Source organism: Myripristis murdjan, chromosome 8 (assembly GCF_902150065.1).
Source record: "Myripristis murdjan chromosome 8, fMyrMur1.1, whole genome shotgun sequence".
NCBI lineage: Eukaryota > Metazoa > Chordata > Actinopteri > Holocentriformes > Holocentridae > Myripristis > Myripristis murdjan.
Window position 1 is genome coordinate 27,067,354 of NC_043987.1, and position 22,467 is coordinate 27,089,820.

The 22,467-nt window shown below is 44.2% G+C and overlaps 1 protein-coding gene across 1 annotated transcript in view; it reads left to right on the forward strand.

The window, feature by feature from the left end:
- The first annotated feature begins 1,369 nt into the window (after window positions 1–1,369).
- shank1 (SH3 and multiple ankyrin repeat domains 1) overlaps window positions 1,370–22,467 on the forward strand; it is a 74,630-nt gene continuing 53,532 nt past the window's right edge. The window contains exons 1-6 of the mRNA XM_030058144.1: window positions 1,370–1,882; window positions 14,232–14,435; window positions 16,097–16,168; window positions 16,568–16,676; window positions 20,973–21,127; window positions 21,936–22,103. Coding sequence (XP_029914004.1) covers window positions 1,370–1,882; window positions 14,232–14,435; window positions 16,097–16,168; window positions 16,568–16,676; window positions 20,973–21,127; window positions 21,936–22,103 — 1,221 coding nt within the window. The remainder of the gene's footprint in view (window positions 1,883–14,231; window positions 14,436–16,096; window positions 16,169–16,567; window positions 16,677–20,972; window positions 21,128–21,935; window positions 22,104–22,467) is intronic.

Genomic DNA, 22,467 nt, shown 5'->3' on the forward strand with positions numbered 1-22,467 from the left:
ATGCTCTCAGGTGTAGAGTTTTCAGAGTTTGGACGCTCTCTTATACCCCTTTTCCACCAAAGAGGTTCCAGGGCTGGTTCGGAGCCCGTGCCTGACTTAGCACCGGTTCTTTGTTTTTCCACCGCCCAAGCACGGGCCATACTGGTTCCAAACTGGTTCCAAACTGGTTCCAGGCAAGCACTAACTTCAAGCAGGGGCTAAACAGGGGCCAGAGAAAGAACCGATGACACAACCCACCACGTCATTGGTGGGCGGGGATACAGACCCAAACGGGAACAGCGAACGCTATAAACGTATAGCTAAATGTAGTCGCCGTTCGTTCCGACCATGAATACGACGGTTGGCCGGCAATAATTGTGTTTTTCGCCTCCGGATCGCAATGTAGGCTTGTAAAGACACGAGCAATATTTGTGTTGCTACGATGGGTCGTCCATGTGTCGTCCATGTTGGTTTTGTGATTCCGAGCGAGCGTCTCGCACACCCACACCCACGTGATCACGTTTTACGATGACGTCATGACGTGGCTCTGACTTGGCTCCGCTTGGCTCTCGGCCGATGGAAAAGCAAACCTGTTCTTTGTTGGAACCAGTTAAGCACCGGCTCTAGCACCAGCACTGAACTAGCACCAGGTTCTTTTTGGTGGACAAGGGGCATTACTGTAGCTATCATCCACTCTTCACTTCATTGTACCACACTCCATGGTTGTTTTGTTTTAAGGCAAGGCTTTTGTCCGTGAGCCTTCAGAGTCTGTCTGTTTTGCATGAAAAGAAAGCCGCTGAGTTTTATTTCTTTGCAGTTAATTGTATTACAAGGACAATGAGCTACTGTAGGTGTTCAGTTTTGTCAGTATGTGTATTTTCATCATGTTTGGGATCATCCACACTAGTGGCTAGTATCTTTGCATGAAGTGCAGCGACTGGCAAGACAAACACAACGACAAAAGTGGGTGTGGAGTATAAGGTGGATGTCCTCAGTGGTCCTGTCCTGCATGGTTGTCCGTAGTGCTTGTATTCACAGTTGTCTCCTCCAGAGTTGAGCCCTCTGTAGTAAAATATGCCTCTGACAGCTCAGTGTGATGTGTTGCATGGAGAGTCTGGCGGCAGGGACTGTAGATAATCACAATGAGGCCTGTTTGTGCTTGAGGTGTGAACGGTGTTTAACTCAAAGGGTGTGTAAACAGAGGCAGTCGGTTCCCATAGTGACCAAAGTTTGCGAGAGGTTGCAGGAGTCGAGGCGACGACACGTCAGCTTCTTGTTCTGTGGTTTTGTTTTCTCTCTGTTCTGATCTTCTTCTTCTCCTCCTCCTCCCCCCCTGCAGTGTCTATCTGGGAATGATGCCATTGCCATTCGTGCCGCCCTCCCTGTCGCCATGACGATGCCGTTCAGCCCCCTCTCCAGCGACGAGGAGCAGCAAAGGATGCTGGGAAACACTCGCCATCTCTATCCAGGGGCGGAGGACGAGGAGGAGGAGGAGGAGGAAGAGGAGGAGGAGATGGAGGAGGACGACCGTGACGAGGACGGGGAGGAGGAGAACGGCGAGCTGGAGGGGGAAGAGGAGGATGAGGAGGAGGAGGAGGTGGTGGTGGAGGAGGTCAGGCGAGGGGGCCTGCCGCGCGGGGGCAGGGGCGAGGGGCGCAGGCAGTCGGGCAAAATGGCCGGACGGCCCGCAGGAGACAGACAGATGCGGTCGGGCAACCCGGGGCACACGGCGAACCCTTACTCGTCCAATCCTGGACCCGCACACCAACAGCCAGCCAATCAGATGCAGCAGCAGCAGCAGCAGAGGAGGATGAAGGAGCGCAGCGCCAACTCGGTGCCATCTGAGGACGCCCACATCGCTATGATGGTGTTTCGCATCGGCATCCCGGACATCAAGCAAACGGTCAGTGCTGTCACCGGAGCCGCCCACAGAATCTGCCAACACTGTGCCAAAACATCCGTGACGAGTTAATTCACAAACACAAAGCACCTCCATGCAGCTCCCACTCCTGTCCCCCTTCTCCGTGACGCCCCTCTCTTTGTTGAGACATGACCAAACCAGTTTTTAATGATCCATCTTACCATAGACAGAAGCCTCCTCACTTCTTACCCTATCTCAGACAGCACATTCAAGTCTGTACACCCTTAAAAAAACGATGCGTCATTCTCAACAGAGATGTGTGTCTGGTTGGGGACAGCACACTTTGGCGTTCACTGCCAACAAAAATTGATCCTAACAAGTCATGTAGTGTCATATTCAGTCTTAAAATCTGGTTTCTCCTCAGAAAATCTGCCAGTGGAGGGAGATAATCCCTCTTGCTTCCAATGCAGTTTCACTTGTTTGAGGAATTTAATGGGAACAAAAATAATTATGAGGAAGCAGCGCAGCATAAGGCAGATCAACCTCTTAATATCAGGAAAATGACACTTGATTCAGGAAAAACGGTGCTGGAAACAGCCAGGCGATTAGCATTACAAACAAGTGGAGTTATCTCAAGCCTCTGGTGGAGTTTTTCAAAATCGATTTTTGCAGCGCTGCCTTCCAAAACTCAGGATATGCTAAAAACATAAGTCAGAATGTTGTGTTGTTGTTATATTATATTAGAGCTGTGTTATCGAGTGCGCCAAATGTGTGTCATCCCAAACTGGATTCACAAATATCCTTCTCAAGGGCGTGTGTGTGTGTGTGTGTGTGTGTGTGTGGTCATTTGAGCCAGAAATGCTGCAAAAAAAAAAAAAAAAAAAAAAAAAATCCAAGAACTGGGTGTGTTCCTGCAATTACTCTACTGTAACTATTCACACATGCACACACACACACACACACACACACATTGCATCACTAGCCAGAAACAGAGGGAATGGCAAATACTGACCGATCTGAGCGAGTCAGAGACGTTCAAGGTGACCCAACTATCCCAGAGAGAGAGAGAGAGAGAGAGAGAGAGAGAGAGAGAGGAGAGCGAGCACACAAATGAGAGCACTCACAACAGTGTGTGAGTGTGCGAGCGAGAATTCATTTTCGAAAAAAAAAAAACACTTGTACAGGCACGAAGGTATCCAGAGAGAGAATCAAAGAGCAGGAAGTGGAGGGAAGGAGAGACGTGGGGAGGAGAGGGAGAAGCACAGCCTGTGGCTTTAATTTCACTGAAGAGCTTTTAAACAGGCCGATAAAGCTTCGCCATTAAACCCCCCCACCCCCACCACCACCACCACCACCCGACCGGTTTTTCAAGAGGGCTTGTCCAGAATCATCGCCCCCCCCCCTCCCCCCTTCCGTTTCTCAGCCGGTTGCCTTACACTTCACATTAGTGCAAAAGGTGTGTGTTCAAATTGGCTTCAGCGCCTGCCCATACAGCTGCCTCCGTGTACAGTACGCCACTCTCCCACACTCGAGCTATTAGGCAATCACCAGTGCCAGACGCCCCGGCATTTCTCTCTCTCTCTCTCTCTTTTTCTCTCTCTCTCTCTCTCCTCTTTCTCCTCTCTGTGCTCTCTCTGATGTTAAAACGGATCACATGTGTAGAAACTCGATGGTGCTGTTAATTGATTTCGGGGGATTGACGTATTGAGATGTTTGGTGCAGGAGGGGATGAGAGAGAGAGAGAGAGAGAGAGAGATCCACAGGAAGAAAGGAAAGAGAAAGAGAATGAGAGAGAGGGAGAAGGGAGAAGGGAGGGGCAGGGAAACAGACCGAGTGGCAGTGTGTGCTCTTAGCCAGATTAAAGCTGGAGCGAGTCGCCTTTGTGTCGGGTAAAGAGAGGGCCGCGTTCCTCACACATCAGCTGTCTGCCCTCTTTTCTCTCCTCCCTATTAAGATATTGAGGCCTGTGTGATGGATCCACCGCCGGGATCTTTAAACAGCCATTCTGTCTCATCCTGTGGCTTCATAAATCATCAGTGAGAAGAACACTGCTAATAGTGAAATACGCCTATGAGTCTGAGTGTGTGTGTGTGTGTGTGTGTGTGTTATTTACCGATGCTCTACAGTATGACTGCCTTGCTCAATGCTACTTCCTCCCTCTTGCTGCCGTGTGATTTATTATTGATCTATGCATGGGTGTTTTCAACTCTGTGTGTGTGTGTGTGTGTGTGTGTCTTTGAATCCAAACATCAATTATTCACAGCTCCCTATTTATTCTAACAAATCGACATCAAAGTTTAATTGTAAAAAGATGGATAAACGGGGATGGCAGCGGGGTGTGGGAGGGTAATGCTCACTCAAGCTTGCGGTCACATGCTTTTTGAAACGCTCACTAAAGTGCCGGATAGACACACACACACACACACACACACACACACATATATATATATATAGATAGTGATAAACAGAGGGAGAAAGTGGCACAGAGATAGTCTGAGGTAGATAGGGACAGGAGGAGATATGGTAGATAGAGCTAGAACAAGATAGAGGTATAGAGAGATAGGTGGAAGTAGATAGAAATTAGAGAGGCGTAGAGAGATAGAGATAGACACACACACACACTCACACACACACTGATACACTGATACACTGATACACAGATGCTAGTGGCATCATCGGAGCTTTGTTCCTGACGAGTGTCCTATCTTGAATGTTTTGAAATGAGAATTTCTCAGCATCTCTGATATGCAAAAAGGCGTAATAACGTCTGCAGATACTGGACGGTGACTGATACCGATGCCTTTAGCCGATATTTTCTGTTGATATTCAGCGCCTTCATGTATCCACATCTACGTGCTAAAAAAATGAAAAGACACGAGATGATGTTTTGTTTCCAGCTGAACTGACTGAACCTTTTTCTCAACATGTGAAGCAGCATTTACAGCCGTTTTTATGCATGCGTGTGAAATTTGAATCAAAACGTTTAATGCTATTGTCCACAGTACAAATGTTTAGAATAAATTCAGGTTATATGGTGTTCAGACAAACTGCATCTGAATAGCCTAATATCTGATTTTTACTGAGATTCCAGTATCAGCTCAGTACTCTGAAACATGACACTGGCAGCCAAAATTTCTTTATTTCTTTGAAAAATGTTTTTAAAATCATCATGTTGGCCCATGAAGATCCTTTTTTTTTTTTTTTTTTTTTTTTGTTTGGACAAAAATATACAAAAAAAAAAAAAAATTAACTTCTAAAGACACATTACAGTACAATAGTAATTAGTAATTAAAAAGCAAATAAAAAATAGAATATTAATAAAACATCTAAAAAAAAAAAAAAAAAAAAAAAAGGCTTCTTTGGGGTGTGAAATCAGATCAGCCATGAAAAAATGAAATTAACCACTCTTGGAATACATATGTCTTGACTGGATGAGAGTCTGCACACACACACACACACACACACACACACACACACACACACACACACAAAAAGCGCATCATAATCGGCCAAAGTAGCATTTTTTTTTTTTAATGTTCTTGAAAGAAATTAAAGGGGATTTCATTTCCTATAGGTCTCAGAGGATTAACTCTGCTATTACACACAGGCACAGACACACACACACACACACACACACAGGTAAACATGACTAAAACATGAGCACATTGACTTCCTGCCAAGAGACTCAGTCAATATACACTCCCAATGTTATGAGGAGAGTTATAGTCTCTCTCTCTCTCTCTCTGTCTGTCTGTCTGTCTCTCTCTCTCTCTCTGTCTCTCTCTCCTGACTCAACATGCCATTTTTCACTCTCCCTCTCTCATTCACACCTTGTCTTCTCCTCTGCCCCTCTCCCACGGACTCTTTCCATCAGTCTCCCTCTGTCCTCGTTAATCCGCTTTGCCCATTACCTCTCTCTTTTATTTCCATCTTTTCTCATCTCTCTCACCCTCTGTGGTCGGGCTTCTCTCCTATTGCTCCATCTCAAATGTGCCTTCCCGCAGCAAGACCTGACAAAGCTGAGAAACTTCACAGCCCAAATTGGAAAATAACGGTGTGAATCTCAAAGTCCACTATGGGATGAGGTTGTAGTTACGAGCAAAGGCTTTGGTGACAAAACAGGGACGTTTCAGCCCATTTATATACTTTATTAAAACAAAATAAAACAAAAAAGCAATGAACCGATTTTTTTTTTTTTTTACCCCCCAAACCTCCTAACCTTCTCCTGATTTTTCCTCTAGCTCATCGACTTCCATCTCCTCCTCTCCCTCTCTCTGGTGCTGGCTAATATCCCTTTACACTCCCAGTACATTAGGTCTGTTCTACATGTCAGCTAATTCGCCCTCAATAAACTCTAATTGCTCGTTAATTGTGTTGTAATGAGACGAGGGAGGAACCGCGGCACACAAACACAAATGTTATGAATTGAGGGAGGAGGATTTCGACTGACAAAGGAACACCCATTTATGGACTAATGCGGAGACGGGCTTAAAATACACTTGGAAACACACACACACACACACACACACACACATACGCACTTGCAATGGGGTTACATCACCGACATGTCGACCTGTGTATCTGGCACCGATACGTCTCCTTTTTATTAACAAAAAAAAAAAAAAAAAAAAAAAATCTTAACAAGTCATTTAGTTTCATATTCAATATTAAAATCTTGGTTTTATTCAATCAAGCTAAAAAAAAATCTGCTAGTGGGATGAAATGATCCAACTTGCTCAAACAGTCAACTTGTTTCCTGAGTTTTCTTGAATCGAGTGTCATTTTCGTGATCTTTGTGGGCTGATCTGCCTTTTTTTTTTTTTTTTTTTTTTTTTTTTGCAACATATTTATACTTTCCAGAAAAATTATTGAAACAAGTGAAACTCCACTGGAAACAAATGGGATTACTCCACTTGATTTCTTCACTTGTTTGAAAAAAAAAAAAAAATAGACAGTGGCCTCAGCTTCATCATATGATTCATTTTGTTTGACTACATATTTATCAGAGAGTTGACTGCTATTTTTCTGCTTTTCTATGGGAAACCAATGTCCTGAACTGACTGGAGTGACATAATGATGAGAATCCACACAAACTAATCTCAGTTTAATTGGAGCGTTTTAGTGTCCAATCAAATAAATAACTCTCTCAGTTTTTACAGCCAAGGATCACATCCTTGGGTAAACGCTGAATTGCTCAGTAAAGGGATGAGGTCTGGAGCACATGATGAAGAAAATGGTTTAACAGGCGTGGCTGTAAAAATAAAAATAAATAAATAAAATGTTCACATTCAACAGGTAAACCTTTTCACTGGAGGAATAGGACCCGGGTGTTGGTTAACTAATATCATGTCTTAATCCATATAGTAGCCTAAGATCATATAATGAAATCAAGACAACTGAGATATATAAAAAATAAATAAATAAAAGGCAAAACAAGTTCAGATTGTCATTGACACCAGAGGGCGCTACAGTGCCTGTGTCAGAGATTTTTGACATTATCAACGTTCGTTACGAGTCTGCAGGCTACGCGACTTACTGGAGCCTTCTACAGATGTGTGTGTGTGTGTGTGTGTGTGTGTGTGTGTGTGTGTTCCGGGTGAAGATGTGTATGTGTGTGATTCTCCAGGAAGTCCTCCATGAAAAAAAAAAAAAAAAGCCCTAAAACCTTTCACCCGGATGGACACTGTTTTGTGCACCTCGTGCTCGACTTTATATCATAACCTGCGAGCACCTTTTGTAAGAACGCACAACAAAAATCCTGAATTACAGTTTGATGAAAATGAGAAGTTGGACTGTGTGTTAAAGTATGGGCTAGTTTTATTTCGAAAATTTGGCAAACCAGACTGAATAATCCAACATGAGATCAGCTGATTTGATGCATGCAAGTATGAAAGCATGTACAGAATATTCTGTTTCTGATGTCCTATAATTTGTTTATCTGGTCCTGTGTGCATGGAAACTCGTCGTCTGCTTTGTAAGCCTGTTTGGGCTGGGCATCTGTTGATCCAAGATACTAAACTGATATCAGACCACCCAGCTGAGTAGATTTTGTTGTTGGACCTAATTTAGTCGATCTAAATGCCAGTAGATTTTAATATTATTTAGTTGTGCATATTTTCCAGTGTAATGTTGTAATAGTCAGGTAGAAGTAATTTCAAAATTTGCAAGGAATTTAGCCACAGTTATCGCCATACCAGTGGTATGGGAGGCAAAAATCACCAAAAAAAAAAAAAAAATCATCCTTGTTTGAGGTTACAATTATGCATGAGGTCTCCTGCAGGTTCAAACTTTGGGTTAAGGCCAAGATTAAGGAAATTAACATTTTGCGGTTTTGCTTGCTTATCCAAAAAGTGACGAAACAACTCACTGCGAGCCATCAAGAGCACAAAGTGACGCAGGACGAAAGGCACAACCCCGGGTGAAGTTTTCCAGCAGCTCCAGTGAGCTCTGCGCTCCATGTGAAAAAAAAGCTCTTGACCCGGTGTTTACTACTGAAGACATCATAAAATGGTCTTGTATTTCATGCTTCAGAAAGTTCAAAATCACTTAAATCTCACTGAAACACAAAATAAATATAAAGCCATTTTACCAAACAAACAATTTCATGTGATAATTTAGGACTTTGTTTCATACAATGTCAAAATTTAGTCACCAGGCATCTTTCACACCCTCTATTTAAAGTTCACAAGGTCTAACGTCCAAACTCGTGACATCTCCATCTCTGTAAAGCTTAGGTTGTCCTCTTGCAGGCACATCAGGACTTTTCGTGATAGCGTCCCGGCAGATACGGCTCCAAATCTATAATGTCCTCCAGTGAGGACACAGGGTCTTAAGAAGGTAATGTACCGATATGAAAGAGAAGATGTTGAACCACCATTTGCCTCGTCATCGCGACACGTCCTTGCATAAACATTTTACTTTTATTGCAAATTGCAGTTTTATGTTCCTCAGACTTTGAGGGGGCGTTTGGCCTGTCCTACATAAATCAATCCACATGGGCACGTCAGGATGTGAGCTACGTGATCGTTATGATAATCAATGAAAGAATCAATTTTCTATTTCTTCATGTTGCGTGGACGTGTTCTTTCACATCTGTGGAATTAGAGCAGTGGGCACAGTGACCTTTAGCCTCACTGAATTGCTCAACTCAGTGGGTTTTTGCATGAAATTAGCCAGGATTTAAGATACCAAGCGTTGCAAAAATATTCGCCATTGGCAGCTTCAGTCCAAAACCATCGGTGTCGGCCTGCAAAAACTCTGTCAAACCGTGTAGATTTACCCCACAAACACACTGAAACACACACAGTCTGATCAGCATTCACATGCAGAGCACCAACAACAAGTGAGAAACAAATGTTTTTGTTTGTTTGTTTGTTTGTTTTTTCTTTTTCTGCAGCTCAACTTGCAGTAAATTCTCCAAAGTCTGAAGTCTCAGCTGCAGCCCTCGGTCAGGATTTGGCACACACACACACACACTTTTACACACATACCTAGACACACTTGTGCTCAGGCTCCTACACTATGTGCAATACTCTGACTACAGACAGCCATGCCCCTCCCTCCCAACTCCAGACACACACACACACACACACACACACACACACACACACGCACAGTCAGCTTCCCCAGTGCAGTGGCGAGGTTGAATGTTAATGAAGGGGTGAGCCCCGGAGGTGAGCGGAGGGACTCAGATAATAAAGAGGGAGGTATGGCGAGAGGAGCGGAGCGAGAGCATGAGAAAGATGAGAGTGGAGGAGAGAGAGAGAGAGCGCAGAGGTGCAGATCGGGAGGGTGGGGGGGGGGGTGAATGAACAAGAAGAGTTGACTTTGACTGTGCACTGGCAAGAGAGGGCGGGGGGCGAGGGGGGGTGCTGGTTGACAGAGCAACAGAGCAACGTCAAGAGAGACAGAGTGAAAAGTGAAGACAAGAAAGAGAGAGAGAGAGAGAGAGAGAGAGAGATAGAGAGAGATGACTTAACTGGTGATATGGGTGGGGCAGGGTGTGTGGGGGTTATTTCCCCACAGATCTCATTAAAGGCTTCTAGTCCCCCTGCTCTTGGCCTGCAGAAAAAGGCCAGAGGGAGAGAGAGGGAGGGCTAGAGAGACGGAGGAAGAGAGCAAGAAAGAGGGCGGGAGAGAAAGACAGAAAGAGAGAGAGAGAGAGACGCTTGCCTCTGCATAGATAACAAGTGACAGCGCCGCTTGAGAAGGATGGAGAGAGGGGGAGAGAGAGAGAGAGAGAGAGAGAGAGAGAGAGAGAGAGAGAGAGAGAGATGGGCAAAGGAAGATAAAGAGCAGCATGGACAGAGCAAGTGGGTGTATGTGAGTGGGAAAGTGTGATCACAGTTTTCGAAAGCGAGATAAAAATTTTTGGTCTGCATAATGTTAAAACCATAGAGAGCAGGGAGATGCTTAAAGCTTAAAGCGCTTGGTTGTTTTTTTTTTTTTTTTTTTTTTTTATGTAAAAACACAACAGTCTCACCAGCTTAAATCATAAAGTAGGGCCGCAAAAGGAAACAGCGCCCCGTCCCCCACTCTTAAAGAGACACTGTAGATTCGTTTATCCGGATGAATTGGTGATGCGAGGGTCGAACACTTGCAGGAAATCTGCTCCGTGCGCAGGAAGCGATGAATCAAAATTCACAATAGATGGCAGTGGGTGAGCGCTCCGTCCAGAGGAAGCTTGATTCACCGGCGATGGCTGAACTTTCTCGCCACCTCCGCCCCCAGCAGCCGCTGCAAAGAGGACAGTACATCCTGGGAGTGCGCATTTCGCTGACGTCATGTTACACAATCTCTCCGTATTAAAGCCCACCTCATTCAGATCGTTACCTCCCTGCGCCATCTGGGACTGCCGAGTCGAGCCGCGGCCCGGTGCAGCTTTAACCCCAACCCTGGCGATACCGTCAGTAGGTTATAATGCATTACAAATGAATGCTGGAAGGCTGAGCTTTATTCAAACCCACGGAGCTTAATTTTAAATTCTAGTGGAGATCTCAGTGTTTCCAAAGACACCAGATATGAGCTGCTGCATTCCAGGGAAATGCGAGTAAAATGCACTGCAAAAACTCAAAATCTTACCAAGATTATTTGTCTTATTTCAAGTCAAAAATGTCTTATTCCTTGTCAAAATATCTCATTACACTTAAAATAAGACATGATCACCTCAGAAGAAACTTGTTTTTAGACAACTGTCTCTTGTTTCAAGTGAAAATTTGCTTGAAACAAGTGAAAATTTGCTTGTTTCATTGGCAAAATTTGTTTCTTGTTTCTAGCTCATTTTCACTTATTTCAAGTGAATTTTCACTTTTTCCACTGGCAAATTTTGCCAATGAAACAAGCAAATTTTCTAATTGTCTAAAATCAATTTACTTCTGAGGTGATCATGTCTTATTTTAAGTGTAATGAGATATTTTGACTAGAAATAAGACATTTTTGACTTGAAATAAGACAAATAATCTTGGTAAGATTTTGCGTTTTTTGCAGTGTGATGCACAAGAAATCGTGATATTTTCTGTTTGATGTCACGTTGCGGTCATAAAACAATGACATCTTGGTCTCATCTTGGTGATGTAGTTTCAGTGAAGGATTGCAACCAACACATACAGAAGATGTTTGTGACATTCAATGCGGAAAAATGCATTTTCTTTTTCAAACTTTGAAGATACTTAAGGCAATGAGATGGTGCAGATTTTCTTTGTTTAACCAAATGAATTTCTGGAGTGAACAGATGTATGAAAATCATCTCTGTGTGGAGGGGAATTAAAATTCACAATCAATGGCGGTGGGTTCACGCTCCGTCCAGAGGAAGCTTGATTCACCGGCGATGGCTGAACTTTCTCGCCACCTCCGCCCCCAGCCGCCGCCGCCGCAAAGACGACCGTCAGATCCGAGGAGCGCGTCGTTTGTTGACGTCACGTCGCACAATCTCCTCGTATTAAAGCCCACCTCGTTCAGATAGTTACCTCTCCGCACCATCTGGGGCCACCAACACGAGACGTTACCCGATGCAGCTTTAAAGACCCAAATTCATCATTTTCCCACAATGCAGTGACAGAGAGGGAGAGAGCGGCTCATTACAGAGTTTCACAGAGACTTGCATCACTAACAGGGCCAAATGTCTGTGATATGGAGCCAATCAGCAGGAAAAACCCTCTGCTTGCAGAGCCAAACTACAGACACAAGTCGCTGTTTTAAAGCCCCATCAGGCCGAGGAATGCGTGATAAGCCCTAATTGGCCGGTCAGCTGGGAGCCGGGGGATCAATCGGGAAGGCCGGTGATATTCCTGGAGGTGTGCAGATCAATGAGCAGCGTCGTTGACTCATCGCGCCTCACCGAAATCTGTTAAGCATCTTATGTTAAAAGCGAAATTATGCATGTGTTCGCGTTCCTCGGTTTTATAATTGTTCAATCAATAATTGAGAAGACTGGGAACATTTCTCATGCGCTTTTCTGTGTCTCTACCTCATTCTCCTCCACTGTTGATTACAGATTCGTTTTAGCCCGAGTGCATTTGTCTGCATCCTTTCATGGGACTGTGAGTGAAATGCAGGCACTGTGTGTGTGTGTGTGTGTGTGCGTGTGTGTGTGTATTGGTATGGTACAGTGTGTAGGCATGTGTGAAACGTAATCTAATGCATGCAGACACACCTTTTCATCTGCTCTCCCTCTCTCTCTGGCTCATATATCTTACAGATATTGTCTTCCCTTTTGACTCTGCCAGTCTCATTCGCCATGCCACTGTCAGACACACACATGCACATGCACATGCACATGCACGCACATGCACTCACACACACTCTCACACATGCATGCACTTGCAAACAAACACACACTGATGTACATGCACACACACACACATACACGCACACCCTCCCATAGTACCCTGTCTCCTAGGGAACACAGGGATGTCTCTATAGCAACAAGCAGCTTGCTCCACTAATGAACTGGTTGCCATGGTGACTGGGTTGGCTGTGCACAAACGGAGACACTGAATAAAATAGATGGAGAAAATGTTGCTCCTCTGCACAAAACCCCTGTGCAGGTTTTATCTCATTCTTTGTGGCACACAGACACACACTAACACACACACTAACACACACACACATGCATGCATGCACGCACACACACACACAGCCTGAGAGTGTGTGTGTAAAGAAGGATATTACAGTAAGATAGAGTGAGCAGAGGCAAGCGTTGGCTGGAAAGTGGCAGCAATGCAGCAGGAGGCAGGAGACCCTTCCTGCTGTCCTCTGCATGGGCCAATCCTACGGCTGCCTCAAGGTCAGGGGAACAGCCCACCTCCACCCCGGGCGAGCGAGAGAGAGAGAGAGAGAGGGAGAGAGAAAGAGAGAGAGAGAGAGAGCAACAAAAACCTTCAGTCAGCCATCTGTGTACGCTCCACTCTGCTGACTGAGCCTGTAAGCCGTGATGCATTTGGCCATTCATGACCCCACCGGAGACACTTTAAGCCGTACCAAACAGCCATTCATATCCGATCTGCTCTCTGAACCCACCGGGAAACACCCGGTTGCGCTGGTGCTGTCTCCCCCTGCTGGCTCAGAAGGCAAACAGCATCGATGTGCTGCAGTCAGTCAAACCTGGGCGCAACTAACACCGCTGGAATGTACAGTAAGAGCAGTGAGCTCGTCTAATCCGCCTCTCTCGTCTCCGGCTCGTAAGGAATCCAGCAGCTGTGAAGGACATGACCTGAGTACACTGAGGACTCACCTGTCACTACTACCTGTCACTGTCACAGCTGATTAAGGTGGTTTTTTGGATTGCGTTTGGGGCATGGATACGAAGCATTTGGATATTTTGAAGTCTAGATCAAAATAAAAAGGTTTCCGATGGCTGTTCAGAAGTTTAGATGAAAAGGTAAAGGTTCCTATTGGCTTTCATTCCAACCAAAAACTTTTTGGAGTTTCTGGTTGGAAGATTATGGCTTACATGAAAGAATAGAGGCTCCTATTGGCTGCTTCATAGTCTAGATTAGAAACAAGTCCTGCCTCCTGATCAGGCCTTTGTCGTCGGGGCTCCAGAATTTGAATCGACCTGTCTGAAGAGCTCAGTCTGGCTAAACTATAATCACTATAATCTCTCAAATCACATCTTAAACCTCACTTTTTCAGACTTCCTGTCATGTAATGATCTTTTATTAACTGTGTTTGACGTCTCTACCTCTCCACTCCTGTGTTCTTGCCTTGCTTTAATTTGTCTTACCTAGCTTTCACCGCTTTCATCGTCAGTTTCATCTCCCGTCTCACTACATGTCATTTTCAGTGTTTCGAACTGAACCAGTGATCCTTCTGCGCCCCTTTCTTTGATCACTGTTATCTTCCCTCACATGTATTGAAAGCTGATCCGCGCCTCCCTGCATCTCCCCCGCAGAAATGTTTGCGGTTCAACCCGGACGCCACGGTGTGGAAGGCCAAGCAGCAGGTGCTGTGCTCCCTGACTGAATCTCTGCGGGACGTCCTGAACTACGGCCTGTTCCAGCCCGCCACCGACGGCCACGATGCCAAGTTCCTGGAGGAGGAGCGGCTGCTCAGAGAGTACCCACAGTCCTTCGAGAAAGGGGTGCCATACTTGGAGGTACTTTCTTTTGACGCTGCTGCAAGAAACAGCAGCTTCAGGATGTGAATCTATGACAAAAGCAAAATCTTTAATGACCCCTTGAGCCCGGTGCTGTGTGGCTTAACTGCTGCTGATGCAATGTCTTCCTCCTTGAGTGTCTACAAAACACATGGACCTGTGTGGAAAAATCAAAACTCAAGCATTTCATTTCATAGTTCAAATAGTTTTACACCACGGTCCTTGCCTCTGATTGGCTGGAGGGCGTGTGTTAAAACCATGTAATGCACACATGGTGTTCAAGTCCAACGCTGGCCAGAACCAACAGTTACTAAGCAACAAACTGAAATCGAAGCCTTAAGCGAACTATGTTATCTGCCTGTTTTTAGCTGCTACACTCTGCCCCACTTTTAGTTTTGCTCCAAAACAACTGTGATTACTTTCCAGCAGGTAACATTAACACCAACACAGAGCTAGCTGAGGCATTTCTGTGTAGATATGTGTTGCATTTAATCCATTTTGGCAAATCCACAATCTCTGCAAGGCCACGGATCGAGTTAAATAACGTTATGTCAGCCGAATCAGCAGGTAGTGTCTCTGTTGTGAGGCGGTTTGACCCGTATAAAAATAGCACAACCAGAATTTTTTTTTTTTTTTTTAATTTTCAAAGCATAATGTTCCCCAAATTAAGTAAATCTCCCTATTTTTCATTGTTGTTAAGTAGAAATTGTCTAATCTGGATCATCCACTTTGAGGTTTGGGCTCGAGGGTGTGTGCCAAAGTTTGCATCAGGTGATTCTTTGCCTTGTACAGCTCCTTAACACACACACACACACACACACACACACCTCCCCGTGGATTATCCCTTACTTAGAACATCTCCGGAATGAATCAGACTGTGTTTAAAGACTAACTAAAGCCCAAAGTGTAATCTGTGCAAGGCCCGGAAATCTGATGGTGTAAAACACGCCAGCGAAAGTGCCATCTGCTATTGACTGATCCGCGGTGCCAGGTGATGTCACCGCCTGTTTGCGGCAGAAAAGCAGCAGCAAATAGCAACAATTTAAGTGGCATGTTTTATCTCCATCTGGCTCTTGTGCTATTTAAACGGAGCACCTATATAGAGACCTGGTTTGGGATTGTTAGCAGACAGGAGGTGGGTGGGAGCATTGGGATTATGAATTGTACACCTCTTATCCCAGATGTGTTTTTTTTCTGAATGAGGCTCAGGACTACACTCTTTTATTTTTTACGATGTTGTATGTCAGTCAAGCCGCTGTGCTGCGGATGAGTTTCAGGTTCCCCTCGTGCTCTGCAGCGTCCGGCCTCCTTCCTCTGGTCATTGTCTCGCTGCACCTGCTGCACCGTCCTCCGGTCTGTGCACTGTGCCTTCATTTCATGTTATATTACGACCCTGTGGACGCTCTAAACCCTCTTTAAGCTACTGTAAATCCAGACCGTTCCTTTCACTTTCCTTGTCCTCAGTGAAGTAGGAGGGGAGGTTTGTATGGCAAACCAGATAAAGCTCCTCTGTACAATAAATCTGCAGGCCCCATTTTGTGGATCTAGGCCAAAAGCTGAGAGAATTGAGGACAAAGGCCCTCCTAGTTAGGATTAACTCTTCTCCTCCTCTCTCTCTCTCTCTCTCTCTCTGTCTCTGTCTCTCTCTCTCCCTGGTTTAGTTTCGATACAAGACCAGGGTGTACAAACAGACCAATCTGGATGAGAAACAGCTGGCCAAACTGCACACCAAGGTACAAAACTCCTTTCTTTCCCGAAGGTGCACCTCTCGTCTCATTCCTGGGTGTGAGTGCACTAATGCAGTGTGAGTGAATGAAAATCGACACTGCACAGTATATATTTTCGTGTGTGTGTGTGTGTGTGTGTTTGTGGCAGTGACCATGCATTTGTGCACGAGTGTGTATTTTGCTGTCAAACACGCTGTGCTGATGCAGCTCGAGTGGGCAAAAATGTACACCGTGTATATTTTGTTCTGTGCTGTGGTTTTACTCTGCTGTATTGTTCTGCTCCCGTATCACACTCCTCTGCACTGGACTGCACTTTGCTGAGCTTTTGTGCACATTTCCTCGCCAGATGGAGATGCATCTTCCTTTGCTCTGCACTACAGTACACATTTGTCTCTCCTCCCGCAGGCCAGCCTGAAGAAGTTCATGGATTACATTCAAACCAGCTCCGTGGACAAGATGGCCAAGTTCCTAGACAAGGGCCTCGATCCAAACTACCAGGACTCTGACAATGGCGGTGAGGCCCCGGAAGACGCCACGTAACCTGTCAGCTCTCCTGATTAACAATCTGAAAGAGTTAATATGCAAAAAAACAGATAAATGCAATTCCTCTGAAAAGTGATGCTTCATGTAACATCTTATCCGAATCCAAACTCCTGCTGAAAACGGCTTATGCACGTGCACAAAAGGACAGATGCATCAGAGAAATAGCTCAGATCAGAGGACACAGAGGGCTTCGGTGCACTTGTTTTACTCTAATTGGCCCACACAGAGTCGTTTGAGTCAATATAAGGCTGGCACTTCGTCCATCCGACTGTTTTAGGATGACGGTCTGAGGACAGAAACGTTGATTGTTCATAGATTTCTTGCACGTGTGAGACGACAGCGTGCGAGAGCGGCCTGTTCCCTCTGATCTGAATCCCAAAATCCAAAGCCAAACACCCTATGCATATGCCAAACATGATTTCTAGAAATGATTAAGATTACAGATAAACATGTGTTTTGCAACTCTTCATTTAATCTTATTTGAGCCACAGATTCACCCATCCATCTATTTATCTTCCCTTAGTAAATTAAAATAAGTTGACAAAGTACTTTAACAGTAAAATAAAGGCAAACATGCTATAAAAAAAGAAAAATCAGATCTAAACCAGTAAAACAAGAGGGCACCACAGGACAAAAAGATTAGAATCGAGGGAAAAAAAATCAATATAGCCTGATAATAAAAAGAAACGGGATAAAATGCATGTCATATAAGCAAGTACTGTGTGTTTTAAGAAGTGCTGTTAGAGAATACTCTGATTCGACTTGCCTCAGCTCATCCCATCCCATCCCTCCAACCATCTACACACCCACATATCATCCGTCTCTCCCTCGAGCCTATCTGTCTCTGTCCATCACTGTGACCCCAGCCTCCCACGACGATCCCTCGCAGTGAATCATAGCATCAGTGAACATATGGCGGTGTTCTTGTGATTCAGTATCCCCGAGAGGCAAGCCGTCCCCTCCTCGCAGTGAAATTAGCACAGCAGTGGCCAGTGGCCCAGCCATTGTAACAGTGGTAGCTATATGGCCTATGGCTCTCCTCTATAACCTCGACCTTAAAACACACTCATCCCGGCTCAGGCTGTCCAAAACCCAAACTCCCCCCGTTCCTTTTTCGCCCCCGGCTCCACGGCACGCCGGCCTGACACTTTACCAAACGTCTGAGCCGGTGGAGTTCACAGTTTGTGGCATTTTTTCACGTCCTGTTAGTGCTTCGGGGGGCAGCAGACGGCTCACTTGCAGTTTGGATGTGCGGCTTCGTGCCGCTCCAGCCGCTGTGGGAGCAAGTGTCAAAACACAAAGCACAGCCTGTCACCGGGGGTGTTAAACACACTTCCAGCTCACCAACACTGGGGGGCAACAGAGAGCCCTGAAGAGCCCTCCTTCTCTCACATGCTGCATTCAAATCCTGTGGGAAAGACAGTGGATACAAACTTCCCACCTGAAAATCTAATTTCAGATTTCAGGTGTTCAGGTGCTACTTGGGTTATTTGACTGACTTCTGACATTACCGACAAGGCCAAATGTGACGTTGAGCCCGGCGGATGACATGTTCATTTCAACTAAAAATAATACAATTAACTATTTTTATTTTGTCATTTTGTGATCACAACTCTGTAGGGAACACCACTCAAGTTGTGCCATAAAACATGACTCATCATTCATCACTGGAGCACATGAACACATCATTCGCTAAGTGTGTATGTATGCAAAGTGTGCAATAAAATAGAATCACATTGCAAAAAAAAAAAAAATCTGCATTTTAACAAGTCATTAAGGCTCATATTCAGAGCTAAACTTTGTTTTTGTGTGCATGGGATGAAATAATCCCACTTGTTTCGAGCGCAGTTTAATTTGTTTCAGGAATTCAGGAGGTATAAATATGTTGAAACAAGGTGGAATAAAACAGATCAGGCCACTAGGATCAAGAAAATGATATTTATTTCAAGTAAATTCTGGAAACAAGTCGATCATCACTGGAAACAAGTGGGATATGTCGTCCCATTGGCAGACTTTTTTACTTTATTGTAAGAAAAATACAAGAATATGAGACTGAATGACTCACTAAGATAGGTTTTTTTTTTTTTTTTTTGCAGTTCATCTATTACATTTGTGTCTAGGAAGCTCTCTGCATGATTCCCGGTTCCCACTTTGGTTCTGAACAGGATATGAAAAATTCTCAGCCATAATCCGCTTGGTTCCCATCAGACGGGGCCCGACTTCCTTCACTGCCAAGCCAAACTACAAAACGGACATTCCCCAGGCCCGCATGGCAGGGCAACTTCAGAAGAAGAGAAAGCAAAAAAAAAAAAAAAAGCCCCAAAAATTCTTTGTACCTGAGATCTGCAGGAGCTGATTAGAGCTGAAAAACCTTCCGCCGTTTTCCTCGTTGCCAGAGACTCTTGTCGCCATGGCAGCCAAAGTCCTGTCCCCTGTTTTCTCTCTGCCTCTAGTCTGAGCGGCCTGAAAGCTTTTATTCTGCCGTGCGCCGCTGATGGATCTGTGCGCTGTCTTGTTTTAAGAAGTTCAAGTGTGTTAAGTGTGGTTAAGTGCACCTTGACACGGTGTCTGATTCATTTTAAGCGAAGCTGATTAGATTTTTTTTCTTTCATCCGACGTCGGTGTCAAACAGCAAAGTCTCGGCGCGTTAATGGCTCCGAGCCGACTCGCCGCAGTTTGTAACGTTTTGTTAGCGATCATCAGTCACTCTGACCAGCTGTGGGATGAAGTAAATGACCGGTGCAGCTTTAATCATGCCTGAAATTTTATAATATTAGAGTATGTTAGGATGAGCACTTTCCAGGGAATTTCAGAGTTGGTTCAATTTTCTCTCGGTGCACAGAAACGAGAGTGGGATTTAATCTGTGGTGGGAAGAGCACTAGAGGCTGCTACTCAAGTTTTGTGACATTGCTGATATTTTAATACTCCAATGTTTTCAGCAAAATACTCCTTTTTCTGGCTTATTCTGGCTGAGACAAGCTGTTCGATAGCATTTTCACCTCTGTGCATCCAGTGGTTTGGTTCCCATGAGTAGCATTTCGTTTTAGCTTAGCATAAAGACTTGAAATCTATGGGAGTCGTTAGCCTAGCACTTTCAAAGTGAAAAAAAAAAACAAAGCTTACAACAACTCCAAAGCTTTCCTATTTACACAGTGGATCATGTGGATTTGAAATAGAAGAATTTGTAAAAAAAAAAAAAAAAAATGTTTTAGGAGAAGTTAATTAAAAAGACAATAAAAGGGAGTGTTTCTTTAAAGTTATAGTTTACTTTCTTACAGATATAGTTGGAATAATAAATAAAAATAAAAATGAAGTTTTCCAAAAAAAAACAAAAAACAAACAAACAAAAAAAAAAACTAACTAACAACTCAACTAAACTAACGAAACTAACAAACTCAAATAAACTCAAATTATAGAGAAAATATCTTAAGTGTTTGTCCTTGTCAGTTTATTTGGTGGTTCATCTATCCTAAGTGAATACATTAAAAAAAAAAAAAAATTATTGAGTTTTTATTACACAAAACTTTTTCTGACCTTTTTGAATCTCGCCCCTGACAAATAAACCAGATTACCAAAAAAAAAAAAAAAAAAAAAGACTAAAATTAACTTTGCAACTATTGCAACTCGTTTGCTTGTTACTCTGTGTTACTCGGCCGGATCCACTTCATTATTTTTGAACAGTGAAGCTCGTTCTCGCAAGGAAGGAGCCGACGTGTCAAACCTGGATGATCGATTACACTCGTGTGAAATATCAAATATGACTGCACGTGTAAAAACCCGAGCCGCCACTTTAAGTCGAAGCACGGCTGTGAAAATCAGTAAAAACAGTAAAAAAGTAGCTCATTTCAAATGTGCTGCGAGTAAAAGTTGATCTTCAGACGCAGTAACTTTGCTCGACGTGATCTTTTCCATGATATTCTGAAATGTCACGGGCACAAAGTTAAAACCAGCTTCTTCTAATTGGAGATGTGGAAATGTGCAGAGCGGTGCACCGTCAGAGGAAAGGCAGGTTCCTCCTCTCCTCTCTGTGTTTCGCTGTTAGTGGATCCACAGTCGGTCAGTTCATGTCGGTCCAGTTTCTGCTGCTCATCTCATGACACAATTCATGAGCCAAAAAGTGAAAGTTAAAGAAAATACTCTAAAAGTGCAATAACACAAAAAACCCTTCAGTTACAGTATGAGTGAATGACTATCTGTGTGTGTGTGTGTGTGTGTGTGTGTGTGTGTGTGTGTGTGTGTGTGTGTGTGTGTGTGTGTGTGCTGCAGAGACTCCCCTGTCCCTGGCGGTGCAGTGTGAGCCGGGGGGAGGCGAGGCCATCCGGGTCCTGGTGGAGGGCGGCGCTCACATCGACTTCAGGGCCAAAGACGGACTGACGCCGCTCCACAAGGCCGTGCGGAGCCACAGCCACACGGCCCTGCTGGTAAACACACACAGTCGGACACGGGCCTCTGTGTTTTATCCATTTATCGATGGTTTATCTGATAGGGACTGATACAGTGGACATAGATAAACTGAAAACAGCTGTCAAACGCAAGAATCATAATGTTTGTATTGGATGTTAATCTGCAACACCTGTCTGTAAAAGGGATTTTGAAAAAAATAAAAGATTAAGATAGATAAGATTAATAAAAGAATAGAAACCATGACGGCATTTTAGGGCCATTGTACGGGAAAAAATTATAATAATTTTTTTTTTTGGTTATGAAGCCACAATTTGGTTCTTGCTTTTTGGTTCCTTGACCAATAAAAAAAAAAAAAAAAAAAAAAAGAAAAAGAAAAGAAAAGAAAAGGAAAAACTATTTTTAGTTTATTTTATTATATATTATTATTTATTATTATTATTATTCTATATATTATTTATAGTTTTTTATTCTAAATGTGTGACTTTATAATCTCAGAATTTTTTACTTTTATCTTGTAGATTTGTGAGTTTTTTTTTTTTTTTAATTTACCATTTTAATCTCAGAGAATTTCTTAGTGTTTTTCTTGCAAATTTGTGACTTTATCATCTCAGAATTTTCAAGGTTTTTTCTCATGAATTTACAACTTTAATCTCAGAAATTCTGCACTTTTTTTCTCAGAATATTGATCATATGAACATGAATAATATGGACACCCTGATATGTTGTAAACCGATCACATCGAGACACAGTACAAACACACATTTAGCAAGAAGGTAAGCACAGAAAACCAAAGTGTGAGGTGGCTGTCGTCCTGCCGTCCCGCAGGCTCTGCTGTCTCTGGGTGCGTCTCCGGACTACAAGGACCGGCGAGGGCTGACGCCGCTCTACCACACTGTGCTGACAGGGGGCGACACCTCCTGCTGTGAAACACTGCTTTACCACCGCGCCAAGCTGGGCGTCAGGGACGAGAACGGCTGGGACGAGACACATCAGGTAGGAGACTCTCAGTGTGTGTGTGCGCATGTGTGTGTTTATGTGTGTGTGTGCTGTCTCTCACTTCCACCATCACCCCACTGTGCACTGTAATAAATTAATTCGATACTAAATAAACAACAGAAATCTCGGCCCCGGGGACAAAATCTCATCCAATCTTAGTGTTTCTTCTTACTGTTTATGTTACACAAGTGCACGTGTGTGTGTGTGAGTGTCCTCTTCCTGTGTGTGTGTGTGTGTGTGTTAAAGACCACTCATGCCACGAAGCCCTCGCCCCTCTCATCCTCTGTCTCTGTCACCTCTCATCCTTCATCCTACCCATCATGCCCGTGGTGGCGCCTCGTATCCCAGGAGTGACGGGGAG